The 12542-nt window shown below is 35.2% G+C and overlaps 2 protein-coding genes across 3 annotated transcripts; one reads left to right on the top strand and one right to left on the bottom strand.

Annotated features, from left to right (window-relative positions):
* Positions 1 to 3864: 3864 nt before the first annotated feature.
* LOC111409663 (UDP-glycosyltransferase 83A1-like) lies at positions 3865 to 5778 on the top strand. Its single transcript, XM_023039685.1, has 2 exons — positions 3865 to 4563; positions 4782 to 5778. Exons 1-2 carry the CDS (start codon positions 4065 to 4067, stop codon positions 5669 to 5671), a joined length of 1389 nt encoding a protein of 462 aa, XP_022895453.1. The 5' UTR covers positions 3865 to 4064; the 3' UTR covers positions 5672 to 5778.
* A 1324-nt stretch (positions 5779 to 7102) lies between these two features.
* LOC111409217 (ubiquitin-conjugating enzyme E2 2) lies at positions 7103 to 12542 on the bottom strand. 2 transcript variants are annotated; one of them, XM_023039225.1, is made up of 7 exons: positions 12417 to 12542; positions 12029 to 12162; positions 11918 to 11943; positions 10954 to 11043; positions 9468 to 9556; positions 7330 to 7501; positions 7103 to 7266 (listed from the first exon to the last, which is right to left on the bottom strand). In XM_023039225.1, the coding sequence occupies exons 2-6, from the start codon at positions 12151 to 12153 to the stop codon at positions 7373 to 7375; spliced, it is 459 nt and encodes a 152-aa protein (XP_022894993.1). In that variant the 5' UTR covers positions 12154 to 12162; positions 12417 to 12542; the 3' UTR covers positions 7103 to 7266; positions 7330 to 7372. The 2 variants fall into 2 exon arrangements, with proteins under 2 accessions (XP_022894993.1, XP_022894992.1); XM_023039224.1 differs by having other exon boundaries at positions 7103 to 7501.

Here is a 12542-nt window from a genome sequence, read left to right on the forward strand (position 1 = left end):
TGCATTCCATATCTCAGATACCTATGATATAATCACATACATACTTCAATTTAGGTCACATACACAAACTTCAGGATACATAAGAAAGTTGCCCTCAAGTTCCTTAGTTCTGAACTCATTCTCCTCATGACGTTCTCGAACTTGCTTGTCAACATCGTAAAAGTTCCATGCGCTTCATCTCTATGTTTACAGAACCAATTTTGTACTGGTTGTCGCAATGACTCCAGCAGAAATACAATAGGATAATTCTTAGCTGCCTGTGTGACCACTTTTACTGATTCTACAATGTTTGATGTTATTGTAGAGTATCTGTTTATCGGTATATGTATTCGTGACCACTTTTCAGGGCCTACTTCATCCTGCCAAAAGATATCATACTATAAGTATAGTATAAAAGGATATATGTGACCACTTCACTGCATGTGATAATGGAGTGCTGTAGTCAGTACAGTACTAGGTAATCACGAATCTTCCCATTCATCCCGTCCAGTTGTTGCATGTTGTATTTAAATTCTTCTAATGTGTAAGCGCGGACAGCCGAATTGAACGCTTGCGTAATATTTTGCCCTGATTTTCCATAATATGACTTTAGATTCTGCAGCAAATGGAACGAGTAGATATCGTGGCAACTTCTCGGATACAACTGTTCTATTTCTTTTTTTATACTGTCATGACGGTCTGATACAAAACACAATCCTTCTCTGTATCCATATGCATTTTCAGTTTCTCCAAAAATCATATCCAAGATTTGTCGTTCTCATTATCCCCTACTCTAAAAGCAAGAACAAATATGCCATTATTTGCATTTTGTATACATGCTATGAATAGGGTATCTCCATAATAACCATTCAAATAAGTATTATTGACGACAATTACGAGCCTACAATGTTACCGTCCCTGTATTGATGCACCGAGTGCCATAAAATAATACTTGAACCTATTGTGACTATCAACCTCCAACTCTGTGACCATACCAAGATTTCTTTGTCAGAGCATGTAGAAGAAACTTGGTATCCTACCGAATGATTCCGTCAGATCACCCCTAATCATCTTCAATGTTTGTTCACGGGATCTCCAAACTTTTGAGTAATTCAAATATACTCTAAAAGTATGTAACATATCACTTCATATGTCCTTTGGTGTGTATATGGTGCCAATCAATGTGTACTTGTACTTGATGCTAGATGAAACAATTGCAGCTGATACTTGTCTGTGTGACCCCAAGACAACATTTGATGTACATGTGTGACTACCAATCTTTCGAATCTTAAATAGATTAGTTTTACCCCATTTCAACGATCGGTATATCCAAGTACATCCTTCCTGAGAACACCTCACCACATACTATTTCTTGTCGGATTGTTCAACCATAAACTCAAACATGTTTCTTATGGAAAAAAAGAATAGGTTCAATTTTAAAATATCCTTATCACGGAAAATCCTTCCTTCTTCGACCTCACTAGCATCTGCTATAGAAACAATTGTAACTTCATTGTCACAAATGTGACCTAGACGTTCACTTGATGCTTTGCGGATTTCTGTGGCCACATTCTGCAATGTATAAAGCTCTCTGTTACGACAAGCATTATCTGTGACCATGTCAGATGGGTAATCTATTGCTGTATTGGTTATGTCAATGAGTAATGGGTATTTAGCAGGATCACGATCGACTTCTTCAGCAGAATGTATGCAAGCACGTTGCTGTCATTTTTTTATCCTAATTGCAGCAAATCGTCGTTCAGTACATACTTCAATGATACTGCTACCTTAGTCGGATCCAAGCTAAACTCTAACATAATCGTGTTTACAAGGTTTACATAACTGCATCCACGGTCTACCAACGCCAATGCTGACTAAGATCCATGCAACAAACATACGTGCAAGTACACCATTTCTGCAAAATTGAATTTCAAATCCTCACATTCTCAATTGTTAATTTAATTACACATGTCACATATGTGTATGGATACTGTTGTGTCGTGTGGTCACATTCAGGTCAAATATCGGAATAGGTCACACACGAGTACGATCAATGCCAATATAACATATCTTACAGATAATCGAAAACAAATGGAGGTCACATTTTTAGCACATAGGTCACATTTAATCATCCACAATGAATCCTCTGTTTCTTCGTCTTCCAGCATAAATCACAAAGGTCACATATGCTGTTCACCCCTTATGTTTGATGTCATTACAATCTGCCACATTTTTGTAGTGGTCATAGACATCCACAATCGATGTTACGCTTGTCTAAGACTGATTACACTCAATTAAGTCACATATCATACATGTCGTTAACATTCTTCTGCACAATGTTATTGAATTTGACACATGTGACCACAATAGATTCGGTCCGTGAAAATTTGACTACAGAAAAATTTCAGATCTTATCTGATGATGCTAAATGCAAAAAACTAGTAGTGAACAAAATAATCAGACCAATACTTGGATTGATTTCTGTTATGCGAAAATGTCAATTTCTCTAAACTAATTCCAAATCTGTGACACGAAACCATCAATGTCGATGACATCAATCACTTCATATATGAATGGCGAATGCACAATTACCTAATTTTTTCTCCTTCGACGGCTGAATTAGGGTTCTCCAGTGACTGGCTTGAAATTACTCTGGATGTTTTATTTTTTATGAAGATTTTGTAGTGGTAGAGCCTTGTTATTGATGGAAACTACGCGGGATTATAGGAAAGTTACGTAACAGAATACACACACACACACACACATACACTTGAGATCTGAATGTTTACTTTTCATACCTCAATTGTGAATTGGCGTTAACTATACACCTGACATATGAATTTTTTCCTTATTGGATTGAATACCATGGCTTCATAGTCCAATAAAAGCAATGGGTTTCGTCATCAATATTCATCTTTTCTTTCATTTTCTCTTTTAAACCTAGAGATTTATTTTGCAAAATAATGTGTACCTAACCTTAAGTTGGACCTTAGACGTAGTCCATTTTTTGTGAAGTTTGGCAAGTATGCTTTTATTGTTACATCAACTATATTCTACAATTCTCTGTCAACCCAAATATTTTTCCAACTCGACTAGTTTGAACCATTAAGACGATCAAAGATTGTTTTTATATCGATCAAGGAAGAGCATATATATATGAATGATCTCTTAAGCATCGGTGACATGACGCACCATTTAATTGGTGCCAAAGTGTCCAGCAGGGTGGTTAAAGTAGAATAATTCATTTTAGCCCTTGTTTGAGCCACATTTAAAAAAAAATACATTATTCATGTCAAATCAATAGAAAATGTGTGGTTAAAAAATTTAAAAAAAAATTAGATTTGCGTGTATATTATTTTATTAAATAATGTATGATTGAAATGATGTCAAATCACTGTTGAAAAATGTATTTTTTGAAAATAATGAACAAGCCCTAAAATATCAATCAAATGTATACAAGTAAACGTACAAAATTAAATAAATCTACGTGCAACGTAATGATAGCCCAAGCCCGACGGAATGACATCTTTCATTGTAAGAATCTTATTCATGCGTTTAAAAAAATTGAAGCTGTCAGCACGTAAAGTTGGACTTAAACTGCACCGGCATCTTAAAACTATACACGTTTTTTTTTTTTCATGTGTTCCATTACTCTATTTTAACAAAGAAATGAAGCTGTTCTACTTGGACAATTATTTGCTCGAGCACATTAAACTATACATGTTATTCATATGTTCCAATGTTTAAGGATCTAATCACGTGTGAATATTTTTCTTAAACTCATTATACATTTTATTCATGTGTGCTAGTTTTATTGATATAATGACGTGCGGATTTTGTCTTGAACTGTTAAAAAACTAATTTGCAATGATCAGAGGACAACAAATGGGGAATTATTGCCTATATAATTGAGTCCTGTTATTTTCAAAACTCGTATATTAATAAGCTAGAAGGAAATAGAAACAGATACGCCAGCAAATATCGTTTGAAGATAGTGAATCATCATCGTGTTCAAATCTTCCATTTGGTGGATTCTTGTCGCTGATTTTTCTTGTTCTTCATCAATTTCAGCACAACAAGAAGCAATGGCAGTTAAGGGCAAGAGACAACCACACGTATTGGCCGTTCCGTTTCCAGCTCAAGGACATGTACGGCCGCTCATGAAATTGTGTCGACGAATTGCCAGTCGAGGGATTAAGGTTACATTCGTTAACACGGAACATATACATGCGAAAGTTGTTGCTGCAATGTCTGAGGAGGATAAGAGCCAAAACCCAATACAACTAATCTCGATTCCAGATGGGTTGCCACCTGATGATGACAGAAGTCCTGGATTCGAGCTAATGGAAAGTGTCATAAGAACGATGCCCGGAAATTTGACGAATTTGATCGAGAAAATTAACGGTCGAAGCAGTGATGAAAAGATTACTTGTGTAATAGCTGATATCACAATTGGATGGATACTTGATGTTACCCAAAAACTGGGAGCTGAATCAGTAGTCTTCCAATCAGCTGCAGCAGCAGGCATGGCCATGGTACTTCAAATTCCAAAGCTTATTCAAGCAGGAAATCTTGATATGAATGGTAAAGTTTTATCTTTGCTCTTTTTTATCATTCTTCTCTGTTTATCGTTTGTTCCTGATTTCTCGACTTGTTCTTCTCCAACGGTTTATGCTCATGGATTTAAGTATCACTGTCACACATTTATGAAAATTGTGCACATACAACGTCTTTAATGAAAATGAATCTGACATGTTAAAATTATAAGAATTCAATAAATGTCCAACTTGTTCTCCTTGCAGGATCTGTTAAGAAAAATGAATTGATCAACCTGCCAGATAATATACCTTCCTGGAGAAAAAATGAACTTCCATGGAGCTTCCCCGGTGACCTAAAGACTCAATCGATAGTGTTCGAAACTTTCATGGCCGGCGGAAAAACAGCGCATCGTGCAAAGTGGCTGCTCTGCAATACATTTTATGAACTCGAACCATCAGCTTGTAATTTGATTCCCAACTTTCTGCCTGTTGGACCATTGCTTAGTACTAATAACTCGAAATCATCCGCCATTGGAGGGAGCCTTTGGATTGAGGAAACAACTTGTTTTAGCTGGCTAGATAAACAACAAATTGGCTCGGTGATCTATGTTTCTTTCGGCAGCATAGCTGTTTTCTCTCAGGACCAGTTAAATGAACTAGCACTGGCTCTTGAACTTTCAGGCAGGCCATTTCTATGGGTCGTTAGGTCAAATCTTGCCAATGGATCGAAAGTCAAGTTCCCAAATGGTTTCCTCGAAAGAGTGGCGAAACGTGGAAAAATTGTCGAATGGGCACCTCAGGAAGAAGTATTAGCTCATTCTTCGGTCGCTTGTTTTATAAGCCATTGTGGATGGAACTCGACCGTGGAGGGTCTAACCATGGGAGTTCCTTTCCTATGTTGGCCTTATTTTTCGGATCAATTCTACAACCAGAATTACATTTGTGACATGTGGAAGATTGGTTTGAGACTCAACCCAGACGAGAATGGACTCAGATCAAGGCTTGAAATTTCGACTAAAATAGAAATGCTTCTTTCAGACCATAGTATTAAAACGAATGCTGTAAAACTGAAGGAAATGGCTCTCGAGAGTGTAAGTGGATCCGGATCTTCTTCTCAGAATTTCGAAACTTTCATCCATCACATGAAGAATTGAAGATGATTGCTTAGATTGATTTTCATGTTTCTTGTTGGTAAATGAATCTTGTTTGCACTGTTTGATTACTATGGAAGTTTTTTTTTTTTTTTTTGGGCAATCTAAAGTGAGAAGTGAAACCCGGGTATCATAGCACAACTTATTAGAATTGTGCTTGTGAAATTGTAAACAAAGCAGTGGATTTCTGTTTTAGAACATAAGCTAAGAAAAGTAGCATAAAGAGAACCCAAATTTGATACAGATTAAAATCTAGATTTTTATTAAAATCAAAGTCGAAGTTAACAATTGTTTTTAATTACATATTTCACGGAATCAACTACTTTTCAACTTTACAATTCATCAACTCTTGTTAAAATTTCTAAAAATCTAATAATTTAATACCCACTAAACAAAGGCTAATACTTCATTCAAAAATAATCCTACCCATTGTTATGTGCATTAAATTTTAAAAGCTTTAATAGCACTATATTTAAAGCAATATTTTCTTTCATAAACCATATTTAAATATTAAAATATAAGAAGACTCCACTTCAAAGAACTTGTAAGTAGATTAAAATTTATGGTTAAAAATGATATCTGACCGTAAATACTTTTTAAATTTTGCTAAATGAAATATAAGCTATATAAGTTACTTACACGTAGGTATGACGAGTAAAGCAAAGCACATTAGTCTCGCTTAACCTGGGTCTTGGCACGACTCCACTCAACTTAGACCGAGACGGACCATATTTCAAGGGCGAAGCTAATGTTGTTGGTTCTCAAAATAGACAAAAATTCTCCGAAAACAAACACTGAACAATACTTCTTTCATCCCCCATCTCACTTTTCAGAATGAAATTCTGCCCCGTTTGGCTCCCTTTAAATTTCATCAATTTAAATTAAATTTCTCTCTTATTTTCAACCATACAATCTTTAATAAAATAATATTACACGTAAATCGAAAATTTTTCATTTTTTTACCACCACTTATTTTTTTAAAAAATACTATTCCTCCCATTATAATTCAAATTACTAGGGAGCAAACGCAGGCAAATCTATTCTCTGTGTCAACACAAGTCAAAATTTTAAAAGAGGGGGAAAAAATGCAAACTAGAGCAAAAAGCACATAGCCCTTTTTTTTTGGTCTTCGATTATACTACATGTACAAAATTAGTTTACGTAATCGTCTACATACACATGATATGATGAAATATAATTGTGTTTTTTTTTTTAAAAAAGAAAAAAGAAAAGAAAAGAAAGAAAAACACTTCTCCACTCTCTTTTTGAGACCTTGTCTGTACGTAACCATTATGTAACTCTTTTTGTACAGTTAGTATTATTCCACCAACATTCGTCCATGAACCCAATAAACATGCTTCAGTTAACATACGAAGGTAGTTGAACAATAAACACAAGAATTTGTGAAAATTAAAAATATCCCACAACTCTAAATAAGGTTAATGAAAATGGAGTTCCATTCAATTTTCAACAATCAAATACAAGATGAAATCATTATGCACATTCACAGCCACAAGAAGGTAACGTTGCACATCAAATAATAAAAACTTGCAATCCCTAAGCCAAACACAAGATATATGATCTTGACAACGTTTTTCCTGCACCAGTCGATCCCATTTCAGAGACACAGTCGGAGAAAAAACATGTAATATTAATCTTACCCAAGTAACTGACAATCTTCTTTCGCATATCCTCAGGGATTATTTAGTCTGCTGTCCAGCTCTGCTCAACGATCTCACGCACCTTCCTGTTATATTCACGCTTGTTTTCACTAAACATCCGAGCTGCTTCAGAATTTGCCGGTGAGTTCGGATTTGGATCACAAAGCAGCGACTGCAATAGTAAAAAGGGATGAATTAGGAATTCAAAGAATGAAAACGTACCCTCCTTGGCATTAATATGTTATGTAACTTTATTTCATCCATCATTTTATGAACACGTTTTAATAATTTGAATGGTGAATGTATGTCATAACTTCCAATCAATTGGTGTAGCTAAATTAGGAGGGAATGAAAGAAAAATGACAAATACTTCAGTAAGTTGTAAAAAACTAATCCAGCTAGTTATAACTATCTCTATCACGTGTTCAAAAACCAGTTAAAAAAGATCCAACAAACAGAAGCCTGAATGGCAAAAGGGAGAGTACTCAATGAGAAGACTATTTATATATTTTTCGGATGGAAGAGAGAACAGATTTATTAACACAGAGGAAAGAATCAAGAACTACTTAGGGCCCGTTTGACATGACTTTTGCTTCTTGTAGAAGAGCTTTTGGAGGAAGTTATTTTAATTTTTGTTTGAAAACTAATATTTAAAAACATTTTCTATTCCGGAAGTGCTTTTAGAGGAAGCCACATTAAACCATATTCCTCTAAAAGCTCTTCTAACCACCAAAAACACTTTAACAAAATTAGCCAAACGGGTCGAAAAGCTCCTTTTGGCTTTTCAAAAGCCATGCTAAAAGGACTCTTACACACACCGAAGTTTCACCAGTAAAGGAAACACCATCCTACAAACCATGAGAAAGTCCTAATATGATTCTCGAAATTCTTGCATTCTTCTTCCACTCCAAATAGATCGAATAATGGCCATCATAGTATCTCTTTAAAAACCCTGGCATTCTAATCCAAGCCCAAAATTTGATAAGAAACTTCATCTAAGATGCAGGGATGATGAGAGGTTCCCGAAAGAGAAACTAGTTTTCCCGATAACACTAGCAATAGGACAGAACAAGAACAAATATAAGCGTGCCTCATTACTCCACTGACACGACACGAACAACAGGGGCGAAAGCCCTCGAGGGCAATGCACTAGTAATCATTAGTGTTATGAGGCCATGAAGGACCGAAGATAACGTAAACATTTACCTTGAAGAACCTTGTATTTCCAAATGAAAGAATCCAACAAAAAAAGGAGCTGCCTTGTGATCGGGAAGACTAACAATAAAAGATTTGAACGGGTAGATACCAGAATTATTAGAAGCCCAAATCCAGTTAACCATAATGCAGAGGGATGGAAAGGATCCAGAAAATTTATTGAAACAATCAGATCCTCGACCTCCCTATCTTTGAGATTACATGGAAATATAAATAACCATGAAAACAAAAGCTATATCTCGAACAAAATATCTAAAGACAGGAATTCTGAAGACGGAGAGATGAAACAATTGTTAATAGGTGACAGAAAATGGAGATCCACCCCTCAAGGAATCCTCCAAAGAACAACTGGAAAATACCTATCTCAAGGTGGTGTAACAATAGAGATCCATGGGATACAACTAAAACATAAATTTCCGAGGACTCGAGTGAGACACAACAGAATCAAAAGCAGCATCACCACCACCCTGCTGAACCATTTTTGCTATTAATTACCTTGTGGCAAAGGGAAGAAGCTTCCAAAGGAACATAGTTCATATGCAACTAAGATTGAAACCTGGCTTTTGTTGCTGGGAACACGTGTGATAGAATATAGAGCATCTTCCTAGGGAACTGGACTGCATGCATTCGTACCAAATAAAACAACTAAAGGTGGGAGAAATAAGCATGGAAAACATACTGCCTCTTTACTGCCATTATAGTAAAAACAGAAGAATACTCAACAGCGTCTGTCTTCTCTGGGAATTTCCTAAGATCTACCCATTTTTTTACAATTACATACTGAATGAAGAAATATTTTTAATTTTAGCTTAGCAGTGTTTGATAAATTTATTCTACTTATGATCTCATCAATAAATGTTTTCTTAATATAGTAGTATAAGTGAGTGAGGATAGAGAGAATCAATGTTTATCGCCCATGGCACCTGGATAGATGTAAGAATAGCTGCCACGTCATATATTGGACTCCACTGATTTTGCAGGATATCCAAGCAAATACTTCCATCTGCATAAACTGGTCGAGAACAAAACAAGATCATGAGAACGGCATAAATATCACTCAGCATATTGCATTCAAACGTATGCATAGATAAAGCTAAAGAACCAAAGGATTTCATTGTAGCAGAAGAGGAACACTTGTAAAAAAGAGCCAGGTATAGCACACTGACAGATCAGGACACATCTATTAGAATTTCGCATTTATATCTAACATTTTTTGAAATTTTAAAATATAATTAGTATCTCTTTAGCTTTAGATTTTATGTCAAATTATGTAGGTGAAATATTTTAACCTCGTAAGAGTGGCAGCTCTTTGTTGTACTTTGTACTTGTATCAGTATTGCAAATAAAATTAAAGTGCACCTAAAACTGCGTATAATAGATGTAAAACAAATTGAATTCCTATAATTTTCTCACATTAGATTACAAACAATTTTATGCAAATGCTTTAATAATTTAAACTTCCCATTAGAAATTCATCTATTCCAGAATTGATTTAAAAATGGGGCTTGTGTGTGTGTTTGTGTATATATATAGGACACAACTTGATGCGTTGGACACATGTCCAAGATGTGTTGAGAAAGTGTTCCTCTATGATGCATCGACACGGATATGTGTGTCTAACACAACTCGTGTCGGATACATCGACGATTGATTTTTGAAAAAAGTACTGACGCAACATGTAGTCAACATGTTGATTAATTTCTTTAAAATTTCTTCATTTATATAATATAAATTTAGTTTTATACTTGTTATTAACTTTTTTGTTGAAATCTTTTTATATGAGTACATATTTATTATTTATTAATAACTTTGAGTTAAAAACATATAATATTTCTAATTAGAAGAATGATCATTTTAGAGTGTTTGAGAAGTGTAAATATTTGATATGAGTCCGACACATGTCGAATATGGACACATTACTCTAGTTGAAGTGTCCGTGCAACAAAGGTGTTCCTTGTGTGTCTAAATGATAAATAGTAGGAACACTTTCCCGACAAATCATCTTTGGTTGATGCTTCTCTGCAAGTCATCTTTGCTTAGCCATCTAGAAAATCTTATATAAATGACAATATTGTCACCGAGGCTGCTCAGTTTCCTAAAATATGGTGAGTATTTTATGCAAAGCTGGAGTTAGTTCTTGATAATTTTCGTTTATGAATGACCACATATTATTCCTTCTTCTAAAAGACCTAGAGATTACAAAGACATGCAACAATACATATATCCAGACACACAGTAAAGCATAAATCTCTATTTATTCTCCTAAATCAGAAAACTTGCACCATCGGGCTATTCCATGCGGATGTTCAAAAACTAAAAAAGAAACAAGACTGATTGTAATAATATATTTTATACATACCGAACATGACTATATTATAAAATAAATGTAATAGATCTTAAGTTTCTTACTATTTGGATGGAACATCCGGGAGATGAATCGCACTGTTGGTGGCTTGTTTGGGTAATCCTCTGTGAACTGAAGTGTCAACTTAAACGTACCTAAAAGCAAACAGGAATATGCCCAATGATCAAACTATTGATTTCCCAGGGAAACAAAGAACGGAACATTATTCAACACATAATAAAAAAGGGCAAAGGAAAGATGAGAACAGCAGCATATTATAAAGACCCAAAGCAGTAATCATTCAAATTTTTTGTAAGTGTGAAATCCAAAGGTTCAATACGATGATGAGATCTACACAATTTTAAAGACTCGTTAAGTGGCCATCATCTAGAGGATAATCTCTCCAGAGTGAAAATGAGCGCATAAAATTAGCAAATGGAAAAAAGAAATTCTACCCTTGTCTTATAAGCAAAGGCATACTGAGCTGTAGTGTTTTTTTAACATCATCGTGCAGAATAAGAACCCATCTAGCTTACCATACTATATGGGCAGATCAATGTATTTCAATCTTGAACCTTTCTGTCCTTGTCATGCACTGAATTGATCACTCATAACAAATTCAATTTCTCCAACACAGAATCAATAATAAAAGAAAATCATCTGATTCAGCTACTAGGTAAAAATTAACCAACAGTTATTTAACTGCTGCCGTGAAATGCAGCACATCCAATATAAAAACCTTTATTCGCACTCAAAAAGGTATATATAGATAATGTGGAATGTGCATCCTTATTAAATGTCCATTTTGTGAGGTGGTATCAATACCAGAAAAGCACTAAAAAGGCTTATTGCCATAAATCTAGTACGGCAGTACATATCCATAATCATCCCTTACATATTAATAAGTACTTCTGACAAATGCAGGATTATCAGTTAGAACCACAAATAATGAAACTGAAACAATCAAATAATGCACCAATTATCATTGAAATAAACAAAACTGGAATTATAGAGTAAGGATGGCCTCACCTCCGTCCCAAGGAGTGTCATCGGGGCTGCATTTCAGACACAGTAAAAAATGAGTAAAAATTTGAACTTCAATGGATCACTAATGGCGCAAACTAAATTCACAAAACATACCCAAAAATAACGGCGTTCCACAGCATGATGTTATTATCATATGGTGCGCCGCTGATGCCGGCCGGAGGGTCATGCTGCAAACGCTTGAAATCCCTCATCAATCGTTTCCTCGACGGCGTAGACATCCTCGCCGCCTACAATCAATACTCCAGTTTAAATCCACCCTTCCCCATATCCGAATTCCACATAAAAACAAAAAAAACTCTACTACAACAGAAATGAATCCTAACCCATACCACCAAATCAATCAAGAAAACAACATCAAACCATAGATCCATAAATTCTAGGCAAAATCAATTACTGAACCTATAAGTCGAAATCAATAAATTCGGGTCCAATTTAACATATACATACATACGACTTGTGCATGAAAACAAGAAGAATTTACCCGAGATTGAAAGAGGCAACAATTTCTTCCTTTTTCTTGAGAAAGATTTATGAAATTACGATCGGCCGCCCGAGGAGTTTGTGATTATTCCTGGCCCTTAAATCTTAAATACAAGAAGTTTTCAAG

This window comes from Olea europaea, chromosome 14 (assembly GCF_002742605.1).
Source record: "Olea europaea var. sylvestris chromosome 14, O_europaea_v1, whole genome shotgun sequence".
NCBI classification, from domain to species: domain Eukaryota; kingdom Viridiplantae; phylum Streptophyta; class Magnoliopsida; order Lamiales; family Oleaceae; genus Olea; species Olea europaea.

Coding starts and splice junctions, on each gene's coding strand:
- LOC111409663 (XM_023039685.1), top strand. CDS start 4,065: ATGGCAGTTAAGGGCAAGAGACAACCACACGTATTGGCCGTTCCGTTT. Junction 4,564..4,781: donor AGGAAATCTTGATATGAATG/GTAAAGTTTTAT, acceptor TTCTCCTTGCAG/GATCTGTTAAGAAAAATGAA.
- LOC111409217 (XM_023039225.1), bottom strand. CDS start 12,153: ATGTCTACGCCGTCGAGGAAACGATTGATGAGGGATTTCAAGCGTTTG. Junction 11,044..11,917: donor TGACACTCCTTGGGACGGAG/GTGAGGCCATCC, acceptor GTTTGCTTTTAG/GTACGTTTAAGTTGACACTT. Junction 7,502..9,467: donor CTATTCTTACATCTATCCAG/GTGCCATGGGCG, acceptor TTACTATTGCAG/TCGCTGCTTTGTGATCCAAA.